This window comes from Dipteris shenzhenensis, chromosome 9 (genome assembly GCF_047967505.1).
Source record: "Dipteris shenzhenensis isolate YYH24624 ecotype China chromosome 9, Dip_SZ_1.0, whole genome shotgun sequence".
Lineage (NCBI taxonomy): Eukaryota > Viridiplantae > Streptophyta > Polypodiopsida > Gleicheniales > Dipteridaceae > Dipteris > Dipteris shenzhenensis.
Window position 1 is genome coordinate 11,341,996 of NC_141604.1, and position 20,255 is coordinate 11,362,250.

The 20,255-nt window shown below is 43.8% G+C and overlaps 1 protein-coding gene across 2 annotated transcripts in view; it reads right to left on the reverse strand.

Annotated features, from left to right (window-relative positions):
• The window catches only part of EMB3142 (nuclear pore complex protein (DUF3414)), a 207,639-nt gene that overhangs the window by 133,073 nt on the left and 54,311 nt on the right, over nt 1-20,255 (reverse strand). For both annotated transcript variants that reach the window (XM_087378806.1, XM_087378805.1), the window contains exons 2-5: nt 17,055-17,150; nt 14,515-14,589; nt 14,312-14,416; nt 14,075-14,185 (exon numbers count right to left, since the gene is read on the reverse strand). In XM_087378806.1, the coding sequence (XP_087234932.1) occupies nt 14,075-14,185; nt 14,312-14,416; nt 14,515-14,589; nt 17,055-17,150 (387 nt within the window). The remainder of the gene's footprint in view (nt 1-14,074; nt 14,186-14,311; nt 14,417-14,514; nt 14,590-17,054; nt 17,151-20,255) is intronic.

The following is a 20,255-nucleotide window of genomic DNA, read 5'->3' on the forward strand; positions in this document are numbered from 1 at the left end:
GCTCATGCCTAATGGATCATGGACCACCTCGCGGTCACAGCTTGCTTCTGTTTGTGTGCATCATTTCGCTCAGCAATTTGGCTCTGCAGTTCCTCCCTCACAGCAGGTTTTGGTTGCACAAAATTTACTGTTGCAGCATGTTTCTCCTATTATTTCCACTACTCAAACTTTGGAATTGGAGGAACCTTTTACTGAGAGGGAACTGTTAGATGCAATCAAATCCTGCGGCAAATGGAAATCTCCAGGATAGGATGGTCTTACAGTCGAGTTTTTTCTAGAATATTGGCCTCTTTTGAAGCATACATTGCTACATATGGTGAATGCTGCATGGCAAAATCAGAAAATGCCAGACACATGGAAGAGAGGTCTTGTTAAACTCCTTCCCAAAAAGCAAATTTGTGAATCTTTGGCAGACTGGAGACCTATCACCCTTATGCCAGTTATTTACAAAGTCACTACAAAAATATTTGTCGATCGGCTAAAGGGGTTTTTACATGATGGGTTGCATCCTGCCCAATATGGCTTTGTCCCGCGTAGGCATATCACAGATAACATTGATAATGCCTATGTTGGAATTGAATATGCCAAATACACGCAGCAGGATGTTTTATTATTGCAAGTTGATATTGCCAAAGCCTTTGATACTGTTAAGTGGGATTTTATTTCATCGACTATGCAAGCATTGGGATTTGGCACAAAAATGCAGCAAGTTATCACTTGGCTATATCAAGATAGTAAAGCTGCCTGCATACTTTCAGGGGATATTTCTACATCCTTGACTCTTGGTTGTTCTGTTAGGCAAGGATGTCCCCTAAGTGCTTTACTTTTTGCGATAGTCACTCATCCAATGCTTCAATATCTGGACCACCTTTTGGACACTGACCAGTTGCATGGTTTGGAGATTGCTGGCAGTCATAGCATGATTGCTCAAGCATATGCTGATGATTCATTCTTTACCCCAAAAAATACTCGGAGTGATCTGTCCATGATTATGCAGGCTCTTTCTACATATGGATTGACTGCTAGTCTTCGAGTAAATTTTCAGAAATCAAAATTGTTACCGTTGCATGAACAGGAATGGCACAGTCTTCTGTGGCCTGGGGAAATTGTCCCCGCTTCTCAATTCATTCGACATCTTGGCTATCCTTTAGGTTGGGGACTCACCCGTTCCCAACAAACTGATTGGGTGCTAACAAAGTTGAGGGCAAAACTTGAATATTGGAAGCTTGCAACTTGGCCACTACATGTTCGTTTGCCAATCGGACAATCCATTTTGATAGCATACATACAATTTTATCTGCCTCTCATTATGTTCACTAAGGCGGAGCTGGTTTCCTTTATGTCAACTATTATGGAAATTTTCTGGTGTTCAAAACATGGCAAGAAAAGTCTCAGATTGCTCTCTATGCATCATCTATGTTCTCCAAAGATGCACGGGGGTCTGAACATTCTCAATATTCAAATGCATTTACTTGCTCACAGAGGAAAAACCATGTTTCAGTTTATGCAAGGAGATCAACCTTGGGCTTTCATGATCCGCTCTCTCTTATTACATATTCATACTTCTGCCTTTGGGCATTGGCAGCCTACTCAGTGGGATTTCCTATTTGGCTCTATCCAAGGCAAGATCAGAGGCTGCCCTTTTGTCTCTCGCCTACTTCTCGATTGGAAACATATCTTATCCCACTTAGAATGGCATGGCCGAGATTCTCTGTCGGGAAACTCTTTGAGGGCTGAGAATATTTATTGGTCTAAAGTATTCCACCCTTCTTTGGCCATTCAAGAACCCAGACGTTCTTATTTTCTCTCCTTCAAAGGCATTTCATCTGTGGCGGATGTACTTCAGGATGATGGCACACTTTTATCTTTTTCTATGGCTGCTAGCAAATACGGTTTGGGAGCTCATTATCGTCCTTTATGGCACATGATTTCAGCAATGCTTCAACCGTTCTTGCCGGCACCTCGCTTGGAACTTCAGAATAGGCTTTAGGATTGGATTTTACTCTCTTCCTCCTCTTCAGCCCGTCCCTTGAAGCTCTCACATATCACAGTGTCATCTCTGTATAAAGTGTTATTACCTCCGCCTTGGATTTTTGACAGAGCAAATACTGTTTGGCATATGGATCGCCCACTAAAGTGGTGGAGAAAACGGCTGCGTCTCCTTTGGCATTACAAAGTCCCTCTTCGGCAACAGCTTTTCCTTTGGCGAGTCCTGCTTGGCATTTTTCCATCTGGCCAGTTACTCACAGACAGACATATTGCTCCGGCATTAACATGAAGACCAGTTGCCAAACCATAAACACAGAGGGCCTACATCAAGGCACCAAGATCATGAGGCGTATTCTTCGCTGTAAAGAAAGAATCATCAGCATAAGCTTGAGCAACAATGCTGCGATTAGCATCCAATTCCAAGCCATGAAGTGATCCTGTAGCCACAAGATGATCATGGAGATTTCCATCTGCCACAGAATCTTAGTGCAATACACAATTCCCTTTCAGTGAAGGGATGTTCAAGTTCCAAAGCCTGAGCATCAAACTGAATTGGATGAATATGCTGCAAAAGAAGCTGACGTGCAGACACGACCCGAGGAGAAAGAGTATCCACATGCCCAAAATGAGTGGAGAAGTGTTGCACACATAAATCAGCAAGCTCTGAACGAGATGTTGACCAAGAGCCATCAGGCATCCGGATCCGACAGATATTCGTAGCCTGTCTTTTGTAGTGTAAACTCTTAACAAATTGCTTGAAAGAGCAGCCTTTGTCCAAAAATGCCCGTTGTCTGGATCGAGTTTCCCATTTAGCAAGCTTTCTTCGATCATTGGATTGAAGAGAGAATCAAGCCTGACATAAGAGCATGCTTTCCTTTGACGACAAAGGGCGAAGATGAGCAAGCTCAGTCAAACTCTGACAAGTAATTTGGCATGTGCTACAGTCTCCCTTGTGGCTTGCATATAGGATTTGCCATAATCTCGAATAACTGCTTGCATCTGAGCAACAAAAGCCTGCCAAGCATAATCCAAACCAATGTGTATCTGACGAAAAGAGACTGAATAGCATCAAAGACCAAGGCTTTAAAGTCAACATGCTCCAGATAACTATTATTAATCAGCAAAAGCCTTCGGCAAGGCAATCTGTCAGTGGGAAATTCATGTAAGGAAAGCCTCAACCAAAGAGGAGCATGATCCAAATGTGTGAAAGCATGATCAACCCAAATTTGACGAGTAAAGGCATCACAATGTTGTGGATCAATCTGATACCATCTGTCCAAGCGTGCCCGATAAGAAGATTAAGCATTACGCTGAAAGGTATAGCCCGGAAGCATGGGCTGGAATTCCTTCTAGAGACTAAACCAGGCGCAACTCGACCAAAAAATCAGACCATGCCTGTGTTTCACAAGCCAACATATGAGTGTGGCCTGAGGTGTTGTCACCCGATTGAGGGGCATTATTAAAGTCACCACAAATGAAGGCATGTTGTCGCCATGGATAAGTATGCATGGCAGCCCAGATTAAAGCTCTATTACGAGAAGATTGGGGGCATAAACCGATGCAAATTCAAAAATTTCCCCTTGAACAAGGCATTGAACAGTAATCCATCTACCATGGCAATCATTGAGAGCCACAACAGGTTGAAGGTCGTGCTTTACCAAAAAAGCCACACCAGAAAAGGACTGCTCTCCAGCATAGAAGATATCATAACCAACAAAATAGCCTATCTGACCAGCATACATATGCTGATTATGCTCTTGCAAAGCAACTATATCAGGCTGCAATTGCCTGATATACATTCAAACCAGTTTCCATTTGCAACCATCACACATTCCCTGTACATTGAGAGTAACACACTTCAAATGATCAAGCATATTTACAGTTATGGGACAAGTATGTACAGCAACTAACGGGCTGTCTACATCTGCATTTCCACCTCAATGTCCGGGCCTCTGCCCTGGGATGAAGCATCAACCTGAGGAGAGGACAAAAGTGCAGCAACTTCTTCTTCAGGAAACAAGGTCCGATTTGCAGTCACAGCAGCCCAAGTCAAGCCAACACCAGAGTTTTCAGCAGGGGTTTTCCCATGAGAGGATGCACCACTCCAAGTCCGAGAAGACAAAGGTCGCCTAGGGGAGATCACTTTGTGAGGAGTTTGCCATCCATCAATCAAAAATTTTTCCCCCTTCCCCTGAGGTGGAGAGGACAAAGGCACAGGAAAAGAAGCATTACCATTTGAGACAACCGGGGCTTTGCCTTTGTCTTGAACAGAGAAAAACTGTTTGACCCCTTTGTTTTTTACCATAGAAGAGGCATTTGCATTCTTATTCAAAGGCTGAACCATTTCAGCTTGCACTGGCATCCGTGGAGCTTAGGAAGGGCATTGTGAAGCCATGTGCCCAAATTGCTTGCATTCAAAGCAAACACCTGCAAACAGCCCCCACTTGAGCTTGTAAAAGACACTCCCCATGGAAACATTATTCACGGTAACCGAATATGAAGCTAGAGTGGGATGATCCATATCCCACAAAATGCAAAAGCGATTCGAATTTCCATTGGGTCGCGGTGGACATACCACCTTACCGAGGGAAGCTGCAATTTTAGGTAGAAGAGAAGACAAGCATTGAGGAAAATCCACAACTTCAACCCAAACAGGGCAACGATGCCGAATCAATGCTTGATAATCCTGGGTGGGAGACCAGGGCAGGACATGGACCATCTGTTGGACTTAGAAGAGAGGAGAGTGCTAGAGCAAAACCTGACGGTGCTCCTCATCTGCCATGATGATCTCAAAAAACCCCCTCGCTACATAATGAACTTTTTTTACATAAGAACCACCCAGGGTTCGAGTCAACCAATTCCTAACATCTGCTGCAGCAGGCATCCGTCCTGGGAAGAACTTCATCCACTTCCACCATAACGCCAGTGGTGGGAAGTGGATCTTTCCAACCTTTGCGGGTGTCTTCAAACCCTTCATGCATAACCTCATAAACCAGCTAAGCCTCACAGAGTCATGAAGGGAATCATCTGAATCCATCACCTGTTTTTGTTTCTTGTTAGAAACCGACTTGTCTTTGTGGGAATAATCTTCGAGTTAAGGAAAAGGCTTGGAAGCAGCAAAAGCACAGCAGATACAAAACTGTACGGATTTTTCCTGGCTGCACGGACAAAATCGTACGGATTTTTGACAGTACCGAAGAAAATTTCTGCCAACAAAACTGTACGGATTTTCCTGACTGTACGGACTTTTTCTGTCTGTACGGATTTTTGACATTACGAAAAAAAAATCCCGAATTTTCTGACAGAACGTACAGACACAAAACGAGCGTCAAACAAAACCTCGAGGACGTCAAACTGAAGGAGAAACAAGCAACTGCAGCGTGGGAGCACGAGGGCTAACACGGGATCTCTCTCTCACACCCTGAAACTAGAGCCACACAGAACACACAAACACACACACATATATATATGTATATTTATGTATACACATACACACACACACACACACACATAAGTGTGTGTGTTTGTATGTGTGTATACATACATACATACAGATAGATATGTATGTATGTATGTATGTATGTATGTATGCGGATACACACACACATACACACACACACACACACATATATATATATATGTATATTTATATATACATACATGTAAATTTATATATACATATATATTTTTTGTGAGTGGTACACATGTATGTATGTATGTATCACACACACACATACACCCCTTTGTAAGACTAGAAAATATCCAATCGTACAAATTTAGATTTTTTTGTTATTCTATTTATACACACTTTTTTTTTTTGTGAAACCAAGAAAATTATATTATGAAACATCCATTGTACATCAGGGCAGTGCTCGAGAAAAGAGCCAATGCCCTATCCATCAGAAACAGTAAAAGAAAAGCTGAATGCAAGAAACATCCAAATCTTTCTCATGTAAGGCATCATATAAGGACTGCCGCAATGAGGCTCGGAAGAACTCATAAGGGTGCTGAAGGGGTGAATTCAGATATGCATGATTTCGCTGTAGCCAGAGGGTCCATATGGCCCAGTATCTGATCCAATGGAAGAAAAGAGAATACTGTGACAAAGAAGCTGATAATCTGCCAAACATCCGAAAAAACCTGTAGAACTTGTGTGCAGGAAATCTGAGAGATAAAAAATAGGAGATCTTGTCTAGAAGGTCTCTGGAATATGAACAAAACCACAATAAATGCAGAATACTCTCAGGGGTACGATGACATCTTGGACAAAGAGGAGAGGTAATCCTTCTTTGAGCCAATTTCACTCCCACTGGAAAAATACCAACAATGCATCTCCAGAGAAAGAGTCTATGCTTCAACGGCATTTTCAACTTCCATATCAATTTCAATTTTCCTTTCCACCAAGCTAAAGACTTATTCAGATGCCAAAGAGAATTAGCATGTTGAGCAATCCATGGAGGAGGTAGTATCAATCGATAAGCCTGTATGGAAGTCAACAGATGCAAAGGCTGAGAGGATCTGCAATAGCTTTCCATATAGGTCTATGATGCATCCCAAGATTGTATTGTTGGCATGCTGTCAGAAAAGAGAGAATATGCCCCTGAGTATCTACCACGTCATCAATGAACCGGATGCCCAACTTCATAAGATTGTAAGCTATGATTGGTTGTTGTACAGCAAGGGGAGAGTAAAAAACAGCACTCCAATGAAGGCTTTCCATTCGAAGCAAGGAAGCTATAGAAGCAGGATGGGGAGACCATTTGATGCGAGAGAGCACTTTCTTCCAATCCTGAATCAAGGAAGTAGAAAATGGACAACCAGGGATTTTACCTTGAAATTTGCCTAGTACTACTTATGATGGATCAACTAGCCTATGTCCATAAGCATTTGTCCGCATCTGACCACACAAAAATGCCAACATGATAGACCAAGGCTGCTCTTGTTGAAAAAAGGTCTTGAGCATAGTGATCTTTCTTGCCAACACATGAAATTTGATGTTTATAATATTCAAACCACCATGCATTGTTGGTGAGCAAAGCAGGTCCATTTTGAGCAACCTTAAAGCTTTTTTGTGAAGCTTAGTTTTCCAAAAAATCTCCATGGCTTGAGACATAAAAGAAGAGAGATCTCGAGATGATGACCAATGTAATAGAGGAAGGTAAAACTGGACATAAGCTAGAACAATGGATTGGACAATTCGAAGCCGTACATGCAATGGCTTAGTGGAGATCTTCCAATATTCTAATTTGTCCTGAATTTTGTTTAATACCCAAGATATTTGTTGCTTATTTTTGATTTTCCAGCCAATGGGATAACCCAAATGTCTTACTATGTTTTCCGGATAAATAATCTGGCCGGGCCACAGGATAGCATGCCAGTCACGATGCTTGAGAGGCAAGAGTTTTGATTTCTGAAAATTAATTTTTAGACCAGCTACCAACCCAAAATCAGAAAGGGTATCCATCAATAGGCGAAGCTCCAGAGGACTGTTCTTTGGCATGAAGAATGAATCATCTGCATAAGCCTGTGCAATGAAAGGCCGTGAACCAAGAACCTGAAGCCCCACTAACTGTCCAGTATCAACCAGATGATCCATATAAAGAAGCAAAGGATGTGAAGCAATAGCATAGAACAAAGCACTGAGAGGGCATCCCTGTCGAACTGATCGTTCCAGAGTCCAAGACTCAGACAAATGATTCCTTATAAAGCATTGAGCAGTGGAATCTGAGTAAAGCCAATATATAACATTAACTAGCTTTGGCCCAAAACCAAGTTTAGACATGATTTGAGAGACATAATCCCACTATACTGTATCAAATGCCTTTGCCACATCCACCTGCATGACCAAAACATCTTGAGCTGAATATTTTGCATATTCCATTGCGATGAGAGTATTGGAGATATTATCATGTATATGCCTTCTTGGAACAAAACCATATTGCCTGGGATGAAGTCCATCATGAAGGATATCCTTTATCCGATGTACCAACATTTTAGCAAGTAGACAAGGGCACAATGAAAGGTATACACGTGGAAGGGGACAGACAGCCTTTTGTGTTAGCAATTCTCAGAGTGATGGGCCTCCAGTCATCCATTGTCTCACATAGAGGTTTTTTGGGCACAAGCTTAACCAGACCATGCTTCCAAGCTGAGGGAAGATGTTTATGCTGCCAGGCTACATTAATGAGCTTCAAGATTGGACCCTTCAATTCAGCCCAGAAGGCTACAAAAAATTCAACCGTCAAACCATCCCAGCCAGGGGATTTATGTTTACCCAAATGCTTGAGGGCTTCATCCAATTCAATATCTGAAAAAGACATGTCCAGCATTGAAGCTTTTTGCAAAGAAACAATAGGAGAAACAAGCTCAATAAATCTGCTCCGAGCCAATGCAACCTGAGGTGTAGAAGAAGATGGCTGAGAAAAAAGAAGCTGAAAATGATCCAGACATTGTTTTTCTAGCTAAGATAAAGTCTGGGTCCAAAGACCATCAGGTTTCCTGACTCTCATGATAGATTGACTTTGTCTATATGCATGTAAATTTCGAAAGAAAGATTTTGAGGAACAACCCTTATCTAGCATAGGTTTAACTCTAGCCCTTGTATGCCATTTGGAAAGCTTGCATTTATCATTAGCATCAATTATGGAAGAAGCACAAGACAATGAATTATGCTCAGAAGCAGAAAAAGACCTTTGATGGCTAATCTGTACCAAGGACTGCTTGTATGATTTTGCCCACTGGATATGCTGTCTGGTTTCTGCCATGTACCATCTTCCATATTCCTTAATGACATTTTGAATACGATGTACAAAAGAGTTCCAAGCAAAGTCCAGATCCTCCTGAGCATGGGATAACAATGGCTTGCAGGCCAATCTAATCATTTGCTGGAATTTTGCATGAGAAAGATATAATTGATTGACCTGTAAGTGTCTGACTGAAGAGAGCTGCATGTCATCCAGAGGCATACCAAATGAAAGGTTGAGCCAAAGTGGAGTGTGATCAGATAGTTGTTGAGAATAATCAGTCCACATTTGACATGTATAATCATCATATTGCTCAGCATGAATAAGATACCATCTATCAAGCCTGGCCCAATATTCTGTAAAAGCATTATGATGATATGTAAATCCCAAAACTGAAGGGTGAGTTGCTGTCCATAAATCTGCAGTATGAAGTGATGAAGTCATATGTTCCCATTGCTGGATTTCAGAGGGCAGCATATGGGATTTATGTGTGGTATTGTCCTTCCACTGAGGAGAATTATTGAAGTCACCACAAAGTAGAGCATTTGAGGACCAAGGATATTGCTTTATGAAGTCCCACATTTGAGCTCTGGAAGCTGAAATTTGAGAGGCATACAAGGAGCCTATTTCAAAAATCTCTCCATTGATCATACATTGGAATCATCCATCGACCACAAAGATCATTATATGCTACCCAGGGCTGCAGATCATGTCTGGCTAAAATGCACAGCCCAGAGAATTGTTCAGATCCTGCATAAAATATATCATATCCTGAAAAGAACCCATGCTGGCCAACAAAAGAATGCTGATTATGCTCTTGCAGACACACAACATCTGGATGAGTTTTATTTATATAATGCCATAGGAGCCTCCATTTATTCTGATTGCAGAAATACATTTAAGAGAAGCACGCATGAAAATATGTACAAGAGATGAGCGGTCCTCAAAAAGAAAGGGAGGCATCAAGCCTCTGCCATTGCCACAGGGTCTTGCTGACCCTCAGAATCCAATTCCCTGACTAGATCATCTTCTTCACAAAGTGGAATACCCTTCTTGACTGCATTAACCCATGCCTTTGAGATGGGGCTGACCGAAGAGGTAGAAGGTTGACCAGGAGATGGAGCAGAAGCATCCCAATTACGAGATTGGAGAGGTCTTTGTTTGAGAGGCATTGTCTTCTTTGCAGTCTGCCAACCCTCGTGAGAAGATTAATATTTTCCACTAGCTTGCTTTTTCCTTTATCCTTGGTTTGAGCTGAATTGGCTTGGCTCCCTGTATGAACTGAAGGCTTTGCTCCTTTAGCTTCAATCTTTTCCACATATGTCTTTTGACCTCCTTTATTAGATGGCGGAGGAATGGCAGCTGGAGGAGGCGGATGAAGGATAGAGGGACACTCAAAAGCTAGGTGCCCAAACTTGTGACAAGAGAAACAAGCTCCAGCAAAAATGCCCCATTTCAAAGTGAAATATTTCTTTCCCAAATTAACACCCTCAATCTCAACTGCAATAGCAGAGGGGGTTGGTCTATCAGTATCCCATAAGATCCAAAACTATTTTTATTACCTATGGGACGAGGGGGACAGATCACTTGTCCCAATGTCATCGCTAAGCCTGGAAGCTCTATTCTCATGTAATCTGGAAAATCAACCACTTCAACCCATACAGGGCAATGATGCTTGATGAGATTCTGATAGTCCTTATTAGGAGACCAAGGCATGATGTGCACCATTTGACGACCAAAAAATAAAGGGGACATTTCCAGCATCTTTTGTTTTGTCAAGGCATCCAAGAGATGAACTTCATAAAATCCTTGGGAGGCAAAATAGATTCCTTCTACATAGCATCCACCTAGGAGAGAATTCACCCATTGTCCCACATCATTAGCCGAGGGTATTTTGCCTCGGAAAAAGACGATGACTGCAGTTTGAGAGAGCTTCTTCAGAGGATGCACAAGAGAAGGCAACTTCATCTTGTAAGTGAGTTCCGGAGTAGGTAGCATCCATTCTCTTCTACTTTGTTGAAAATCCTCATTCAACATGTCAAACACATAGGAAGCATCTTCAAATGAAGGAGCTACGGGGGGCTGAGTTTCCCTTGATTGTCTTTTAGGTTCACGAGAGAGTGCTCTCTTGACATAATACTTGCTTGTTTCTGCAATTGAGGCTAGTCGATTCAGCAGGAAGAGTCAGATCAGAAAAAGGGGGCAGCGCTATTTCAGCAAGGCACTGAATTTTGATAGAAAGGGCCGAAACTTGTTGCAACAAAAGGCTTGCGGGAATACTGCCTTACACAGAAGGGTACACAGAAACCTGTAGCAAGGCGCTTGGAGGCTTGAGAGGGCAGACAGGATGGCGAAACAGCGAGGAGTTTTCAGCAAGCAGAGGTAAGGGCTGCGAATTGGCTGGAAACGTGGAGCAGATCGTCGTGCTCACAGACAAACGGAGAGCAGGATGGGACGCACACACAAACGGAGAGCTGGATGGAACGCGCGCACACAAACAGAGAGCTGCAGGAGGCTGGAATGAACAGGAAAGAGACCAAACGGAGCTCTAGAAAGGTGGCTGTTCACAGCGAGCTAGCGCAGAAGGGAGAACGCGGACCGTAGACAACAATAGGGACAGGTCGGGATCACCAGAAGGGCCGGCTGAGGGCTGGAATTGCCATAGCTAGAGCTCCTACACACACACACACACACATATATATACTTTCAAACACACACACACACACACAATGTATACATACATACATACATATATACGTACACACACACACACACTTTTTTTTTGTGAAAATTTTAATGCTTGATATTACAAAATAGCTTCCCCTGAAAAGGAAGCTCGAGAGTACATCAGCTGAAAATTTCAGTATTAAAAAATCTCTATGGGAAGAATGTCAAAGTTTGTTGCTTGCACTGATCGAGAGGGGGATTTCACCTTTATAAAGTTCAGTGCTTTCTGCGGGCACGACAGAGGGCTTTCTTGGATAAAGATTACTCTCTCTCTCTCTCTCTCTCTCTCTCTCCGAGCTCGACTAGGCCGCGTGACGTCAGAGGCCAATCATCTATCGCAGGGTTTTTTCCGACTTCCCATTTGACGGCCCCTCTATGATTGGTCTCTGACAATCACCACCTGCACATGTATACTGTATCTCCCCCCTCTGCCCCATTTTTGGTGCCCCCCCCTTTCTTCTTCTTTGTATCATCTGGAGGTAGACACATATTTTTTGTATCAGGACTAGACACATAGTCCTTCATAACCTCTTTCTTGTAGAAACGGTTGGTTGGCCCGTTTTGAGACCACCACCGTTATGATCATTGTATCAGTTATCTTTAGTCTCATAGACCTTCACGGTCTCCCGAAGACTTTAATAAACTTTCTTTCTTTCTTTCTTTCTCTCTCACACACACACACACTTTTCTTTTCTTTTTTTAGTGAAAATTTGTTGCTTTATATTACCAGAGAGCTTCCCAGAAAGGGGAAGCTGGACAATACATCAACAGAAAATCTCAGTGTAGTAAAAATATACATCAGAATCTATGTAGTGAGTTTGCACACAATCAAAGAGAGACACACACGCACACATATATATATACATATACATAGACATACACATATATGTATGTATGCATGTATGTGTACACACTTTTTCTTTGTCAAATTTCTTTTGCATTATATGTATGTACACACACACACATATATATATGTGGAGAGACCACCATTAAAATGTTTAGTATCCCAAACCAAGTATGTGAACGCAATCCACAAATGGTTCTCATGTGCCCTTGCCACCTATCACATAGGCATGCACTCACCATCTCACTCACTCAATCAGCCATACTGTGTAAATGTGCCACATAGGATGGGGATAAAAGCTTGGCTTCTATGAGAAGCCACCAAGAAGATTCACTCTCTCACATCTCAGCTAGGATATTGTTGCACAGCAGTTAGCCACCACTTGGACCAAGATTCACTCCCTCACATCTCAGCTAGGATATTGTTGCACAGCAGCTAAACACCACTTGGACAAAAATCATTATAGAACTAGCATGTCTGCTACAGTGATACAAAAACATATCTTCATAAGACTAGAATATATTCAATCTTACAAATTCAGAATTTTTGTAAAACGAACCAATTGAGAATTGATAAGACAGTTGCCAAGGCATTTGCATCCTGAAAGGATGAACCAATGAAGCACAACAATTGGCCAACATTTGAAAGAAAATTCTTATAGAACTTGCATGTCTGCTGAAGTGACAGAAAAGCATCCTTCATAAGACCAGAATATATCCAATCTTACAGATTTATAGTGTAGGTTGATAAAATAGCTGCCGGGCATATGCACAACAGCCAGCTTGTCCACGAAGGTGACAAAAAAGTAGAGCTTCATAAGCTTAGAATATATCCAATCTTACAAATTCAGATTTTTTATACGGCAAGCAAACTAAGAATTGATAAGTTAGCTGCCAGGGTATACGCACCCTCAAAATATAGGACTTCCATGTCTGCTAAGGTGATGAAAATATAACTTAATAAAACTAGAATATATCCGATTTGAAAATTTATACTGTGTGTTTATATTTTAATTTGTGTCTGCTTGTATGTATGTATCTGCATATGCATGCATGAAACTACAAAGTGCAATTATTTATCTCATGATTGACCATGGTAAATAACCAATTTTCACATTTTCAACGCCATCATGCATTGCAGAATTAGTTATATCATCACTGTAGACTTCATCAGTGCCCAATGATGGATACTAATCATTGAGTAAACATATGCTCTCGCAGGTGCACGCACAATTACATAACTGTACCCTGCACGCACAAGAGACTTGATTTATAGAAGGCATTCATAGTAAGGCTCTTGAAGCTCCAGAGGGTTGACACTGTCACAAGGCCTAGCAAAGGCTACTCAAAAAGTGGAGCCCAATCTCTCATTCAGATATGATTGAGCCAGCAAGCCTTGTGATGACAATAAACACACTCTGAAAGAAAAGAAGATTAGATTTAATAAACGATTAAAAATCACTGAACAACACTTCATCATCAATCATCTAATTTAGGTTTCTACCCTACACAGGACCCAGGTATCTCCCAAACATGAACTCGTTCCCAGCCCCCATCACTCAGTTTTGGTTGAGATCTAGCAGGGATATGGACAGGAGACAAAATAGGAAGCTGTAAAGGGCCTTAAGGCATTAATGTAGTCCCAATCCCACAAAGTTTCCAGGGTAATTATGATTCCCCCCACGCCAAAAAAAATGAACAATACAATCAAGATGAGCTTCCATTCTACAAACATCTCCTAAACATTAACTTGAACAATCAAGATGATGTACCTTAATAACCGTGATCAATCTTTGCCTGAGTCCAGACTTAAACAACCCTTCCAAGTACTGACGGATATCAGCCACAAGATCAGGATCAAGCTCCTCGTCTAGAACCACAGCCTGTACTGCCAGCAATCGCTTCGTCAGGACATGCCATATTGAACATATTAAAAGAAAGATTAAATCTACATTATTGTGCCAAGTCTGACCTGACTGCAATAACTGCATTAAAAGCAAAATCCTTACCCGAAGGAGAAATTGCAATGTCGTTATTAGCGCCCTCCTTTCAGTGAACCAAAGGCCTGTCGCAAGTCTCAATATTTCTAATGGCTCACGGCCAAGCAGACTCCACTATAAATGTTGGAATCAGTGCAATTAGCAGAGTGACTTGCAAAACCCAGCCATGAAAATAAGGAAACTTGCTTGTTTCAGACACCACCAAAACTTACCTCTTGATGAGCAGCAACTAAAAGGCCAACAGACTCCAACTCGTTCAGGTAAAGATCATCACTCAGCTTCAATGCCTGCATAGTCACACAAAAAAAACATTTAGCAGCCTCTTGAAATGATTTATGAGCCACAAGGCCTCTAGGCATGATGTAGCTACCTCCCGGCCGTAGATCTAGTATAAAGCGAAAGGGCCCCAAGCGTAAGGTTAGCCAAGCACCTAGGCTAAGAAATCTACAAACTGTCACTGCACAGACCCAACAGTCTCCCAAGAGTCGTCATCGCTCGATATATCCTTCCATTTGATAAGGAGTTCAAGAACCAGCCTCTTCCTAAAAGGTCTCTTCCTGTAATCCAGATTGCTTCTGGTTCATGAGGAATATATACTGACAGATCGTGTGATCGGACAAGCTCCTCAATAGAAACTAAGCTATCAACTTCGCCTGACATCTCCTTTAAAACAGATGTACCCTCACATCAAGAGGTAACTCCAGTTTGTAGGATACATTATTAATCACGCAGAAAATTCTAAAAGGACCACAATAATTATCTGACAGCTTACAAACTTACACCAGTTCGTAAAGCTCAAAACAAACTGACCCTCTACAAAGACTCAAGGAGAGTGCTTTTTATTTGTGTAGAACTGAACCCTATCTTGAGCTGTGTAAGGATTCGTTTCACATATTGCAACATATCCTCATGCAGTTGCAGAAAATCAGTAACTGCTCGAACATTTATCTCCTGCTTGTTGGAAAGGTCACCTCCCCATCTATAAGCCCCCAAATGAGGAGCGTGGGGGAGGGGACCTAGGCAACACGTGCCCAGAAAAGAGACACATGGGCAGGATAAAGACTGCCATATGGGCATGGATCAGATCCGGGACAGTAGGCGCCATTGTACGGCCCTGTATGGAGAGAGACATGGCAGGAAGCGGCTGGAGAAGGCCAGCCAGGTGGCGCAATCTTTGGCGCAGGCTATGGGGTGCTGCAGGACAAGGAAAAAGGCAGGGGTGGTGGCCAAAGGGAAGGGCCCAACATGGGCTGCCCTTTGGGGCCTGGCCTTAGACCTTATATAGGGCAGGAGGAGGCTGCAGAAAGTCAGCCACATAGGCCAGCCCACAGCCTCATGCATAGGGGGGAGTGGGAGGAGCTGGCACACACTACAAAGGGGGGCTGGACCCCCACTTAAAGGTACAGGGCACACAGCCCAAGAAGAGCTGCCCACAGCCGAAGCTAAAGGGCTGGTGGGGGCAGGTTTTATGACAGCAAAGTCGGCCAGGAGGCCTGCGGCCACTTTTCCCAGGCCTTGGGGCCTATAAAAGGGGAGGCTAGGAGCCTCATGACATCATCCAGCAGTCCAGCAAATTGGGGAGCACCAGTAGCAGCTACTCACACACCCTCAGGCCTACTTCCAGGAGGCAGAGAAGACCAGAGAGTGGCTGCAGACTGAGCTTTACCAGGGCTGATAATCATGGCTGTCTCCTAGGGCAGCAAGAAGCTGAGATCTGGACAGAGTCTACATACGCTTGAGGTGGAGCACGCAGGCTGGACTTAGTATCACGATCATTGAAGCTCTCCACTTGCAAACATAAAGGCTAAAAAACTCCTCCACAAGCACATGTGCCAATTGTGGGGCAGAAATTGTAGTCTTCGTTGGACTAAACATGGCCATCTTGCTCAAACTATCCACTACAACCTAGATGGCATCAAACCTTGAGTTGGTCCGCGGTAATCCAACTATGCAATCCATGGAGATACTTTCCGTTTCTTATCTGCGGTCTCCAATAAATGGAGCAAGCCACATTCTCTCAGGCCTTCCGTCTTATTGACTTCGCATTGCTACCACTCTCAAACATAACATTTGATATCACTCCACATCTTTGGCCAATAGACCAAGGCCAACATTCGTTGGACAGAAGGTCTCGCACAAGGGGTGTGTAATGGCAAGATTGCAAGATCATTGTTTGTCTTTTTTGTTTATCAAGCACATACTTGACCTTTGATTGTGCTCTCAATATTCATGATAGCAGGTGGATCACTGAGGTTTGATGAAGCCTCAAATACTGATTAGAGAGAGAAACAGATGATATTATATGATTGTATCAAAGTTTGCTTGAGACCATTCAAGATCTATGGGACTGGACCCATCACCTCACATGGGCAAACACTCATCTAGCCTGGATCTTCAATTCTAACTAGTGTCGTGCAACACTCATCCACCTATCGCCTCTTTGTACAGGTCTCCACACTCCAACCCAAACCTCTCCGCTCAGGCCTCTTCACTCCAGCCTCTTCACTCAGGCCTCTCCGCTCCAGCCCGCTCTAGCTCAAGCCTGCTCAGGCCTCCTTGCTCCAGCCCACTCGAGCCTCTCCACTAAGGCCTCTCCACTCCAGCTCTCCGATCCATCCCCTTAGACCCCATAGCTCTTTAAGCCCTTCTTTCCTAGAGTAAAGATCTAGATTGAGAGTATCCCCCTCACATTTCAATACAACCTTCACAATAATTATCAAGAATGCCTATATAACCTTAAAATAATACTTACAATATTAACATCTTGATCATCTAATGGAGTTGGAGGAGCATTTGGCAACCGAACCTCCTTTGATAACACTTGTGTCCGATCTGCCACTTTTGGAACCTGCAAAAACATTAATACATTATTGAAGTTAGACTTTCAAAAATTTTATTGCAATGCATATGTAAACAACAAGAAGAAAATACTGTAACTACCAAGCTTCAAACCAAGCAACTTCTTTTACATGGCACCAACTAAGTGTCGGCAGCCAATGACAGCAAGCTGCCATGTGTCGAAAGGAGCGCCGAGCGGCGGGGGTCCCAATCCCCCACTTCCTAGCCACGCTAGCTCCTCTCCTCCCAAAAGATCCAAGGAGGGATGAGAGGAGGGTTTGAAATCAAGCCTATATATGCAAGGGCCGTAAGGCCAAATTTTTACTTATGGAATTAATATCCCCAAATGTCATGTATCCTACAGTGCATTGCTCATCAATAAACCAACCGAGGGGTGAAGGCCAGCACCTCCAACACCCCCTTGTGGACAAACCCTAGATTAACAAATGTGACACTAACCAAACTGGACCACAACCAAACACCCGACCAGGCCAACCACAAAGACAGCCGCCACCAAACACACCATGGGTAGCACTCTGCCAGAGCCCGCAAGGAAGCTGCCATGTGAGCATTCAAGAAAGATGCCACCACCATAGTAATGTCAAATCACGTCGCATTGTCAAGTTGCCACACGGATCGCAACAAATCCGCCACCATAGACGAGCAACCGCCACGTGTTGCTCATGCGACAACCACGCCAAACAGTCCCACAGTCCGCAGTCTTTGCAACTGCTCTGATACCATGTTGGCAACCAATGACACACCGCCATGTGTCGAAAGGAGCGCCAAGCGCAAGGGTCCCAATCCCCCACCTCCCAGCCACGCTAGCCCCCTCTCCTCCCAAAGATCCCAGGACGGATGAGAGGAGCATTTGAAATCAAGCCTATATCTGCAAGGCCCCTAAGGCCACATGTCCTATAGTGCATTCCCCATCAACAAACCATGCTTCACTAGGCCCAATTCAGGGGTGAAATCCACCACCTCCAACACTAAGCAATGTGAAATCCAACTCAGCTATGAGCCAAAACTCCTCTCTCCCAACTCAGCCCACCCCCGCCACCTCTCAGCCACCCTCACCATCCCTCAGCCCACACCCTCGCCACCCCTTAGCCACTCCCCTTAGCTACGTCCGCATCCCGCCTAGCTTCCTGGTCGCCGCTCCTTGATGATCGCGAACCTTCCTGCAGGCCCCATTGCTGGTCGCGCCAGCTGCAGTGTGCCTTTGCGCCACTACTATGCGCCATTGTGCCAAACCTCAGGTCCCATGAGCTGCTGCGCCATATGTGCCAGGCCTCTATGGGGCTTTGCTGTCCCGTGGACTGCACCTGCTCCTAGAGCCCCGTGAGCTGCTGCGTAGCTACGTAGCTGCCCTCAGCTCCCACCTAGGATCTGCAAGAAACAAAGAAATCCAAGAAGATCAAGACCCGAACCAAGAAAAGGGCAGAAAATGCGCCCTTGAAAGGGAAAAAGGAAGGAAGGACAACCAGCAGGCTTTAAGACCACTCCGGGCTGCAAACATACACACTTCCTGCACTTCTGCACTTTCTGCAGATAAACAGCCCACCAAATGGGAACAATGGCCAGTCCACAAGACGTGAAAAGGAGCGGAAGTATAGTGTCATTTGGACTAAGGTGGAGAAGGTCGGGGATAAAAGTATCAAGGCATGCATATCAACAGTCAAAGAGGTATGAAAAATGCAAGATGTGGAGATTGAATGCCTACAGAATAAGCTAGGAGAAACCAAAAAAGATGAGTTCTAAAACCTGCATGCCCATGACATGAAGAAATGCAAGGAGATGCAAACAAAATGGTTAAAGGATATGGATCGAATTGTGGACGAGAAAACCAGTTCTCTTGCTTCCCAGATTGAGACACTGGAAGCCCAAGTTGCTACTCTCAAAGATGCGAACGAGAAGCTGAAGGCAGGTGCACATTGGGAGGAAGGGAGCTTCAGCCAGCCCTAAAAGAGGAGCTGACCATCATCACAGAGGAAATGAAGCAGCTCAAGGATGCAAAGGGGACTTCAGTAGATGGATGCAAAAACCTGGATGAGCTGAAATCTGAGAATGAGCAACTCGAAAAAGAAATGGCAGTTTTGCAAACAACTATGCAGGGGAAACATGCCGAGTTTACACAGCAAATCACAAAGGGGAAGGCATATATGCTTGCATGGAAAGATGTGCTAAAATAAGGCACAACAGCACCCAAAAAGGAGCTCATATCTGAAACTTTGGAGAAAGAAAGGAGTCGTAGCAGCAAGGCTTTGAACGTGCTGATTAGAGGCCTAACACTAGGTGACACCTCCTTGTCAGATGCCCAAGTCTATTTGCCAAGATGGGAATCTGTGAATCAGCTTGGAGGGTGGATAAGGTAGAGGCACCGACAACGGCCCTGGTGGTAAAATTATGGACAGCAATAGATAGATCCACCCTCCTGAGCATGAGGGCGACACTGAAGAGCACAAGGATTTTCTTGGATGATGATCTCACACTCTTACAGCAAGATCATAGGAGGGAAGGGATGGTATGAGTTATGGCAGAAAGGCAAGAAGGGAAATGGGCAGCCTAGAGGGACGGGAAGGTGATTATCCAAGAGAGGGCACAAAGAGGAGAGAGGGAAGAACGAGAAGGGGAGAAGGAAGAAGGGGAATTATGATGGTGTCGAGCCTAGGGGATCAGTGCACAAAGCAAGCTGAGAATGGCTATGTGGAATTGTAATGGTACCCTTTGGTCTGACCAAGGGGGCTTCTTAGAGACATACACACATAGAGACATTATCTTCTACACCGAGACACATGAGAGCCCAGAGAGAGGGCTGCCCACAGTGATAAGATACACATGGGAGTCAATTCATAGGAAGTAACTGAGGAGAGCTAGTGGGGTACAAGGCTCTAGGGGCGTGGTTGCCCTTTTCAAAACACACCTGAGACCACTCGTATGTGGATACGAGTCTAGGTACCAGATGCCTGGCCGATCTTCATTGCGGTGTCCTATTTCTCCCAGACACGTCATCATATGCACGTGAGGTCACTACAGAGGAACACATCCCATATTAGACGATACATAATGACATCACAGAGTTCTCTAGGTAGGGAGACACCGTCCTTTTGGGGGA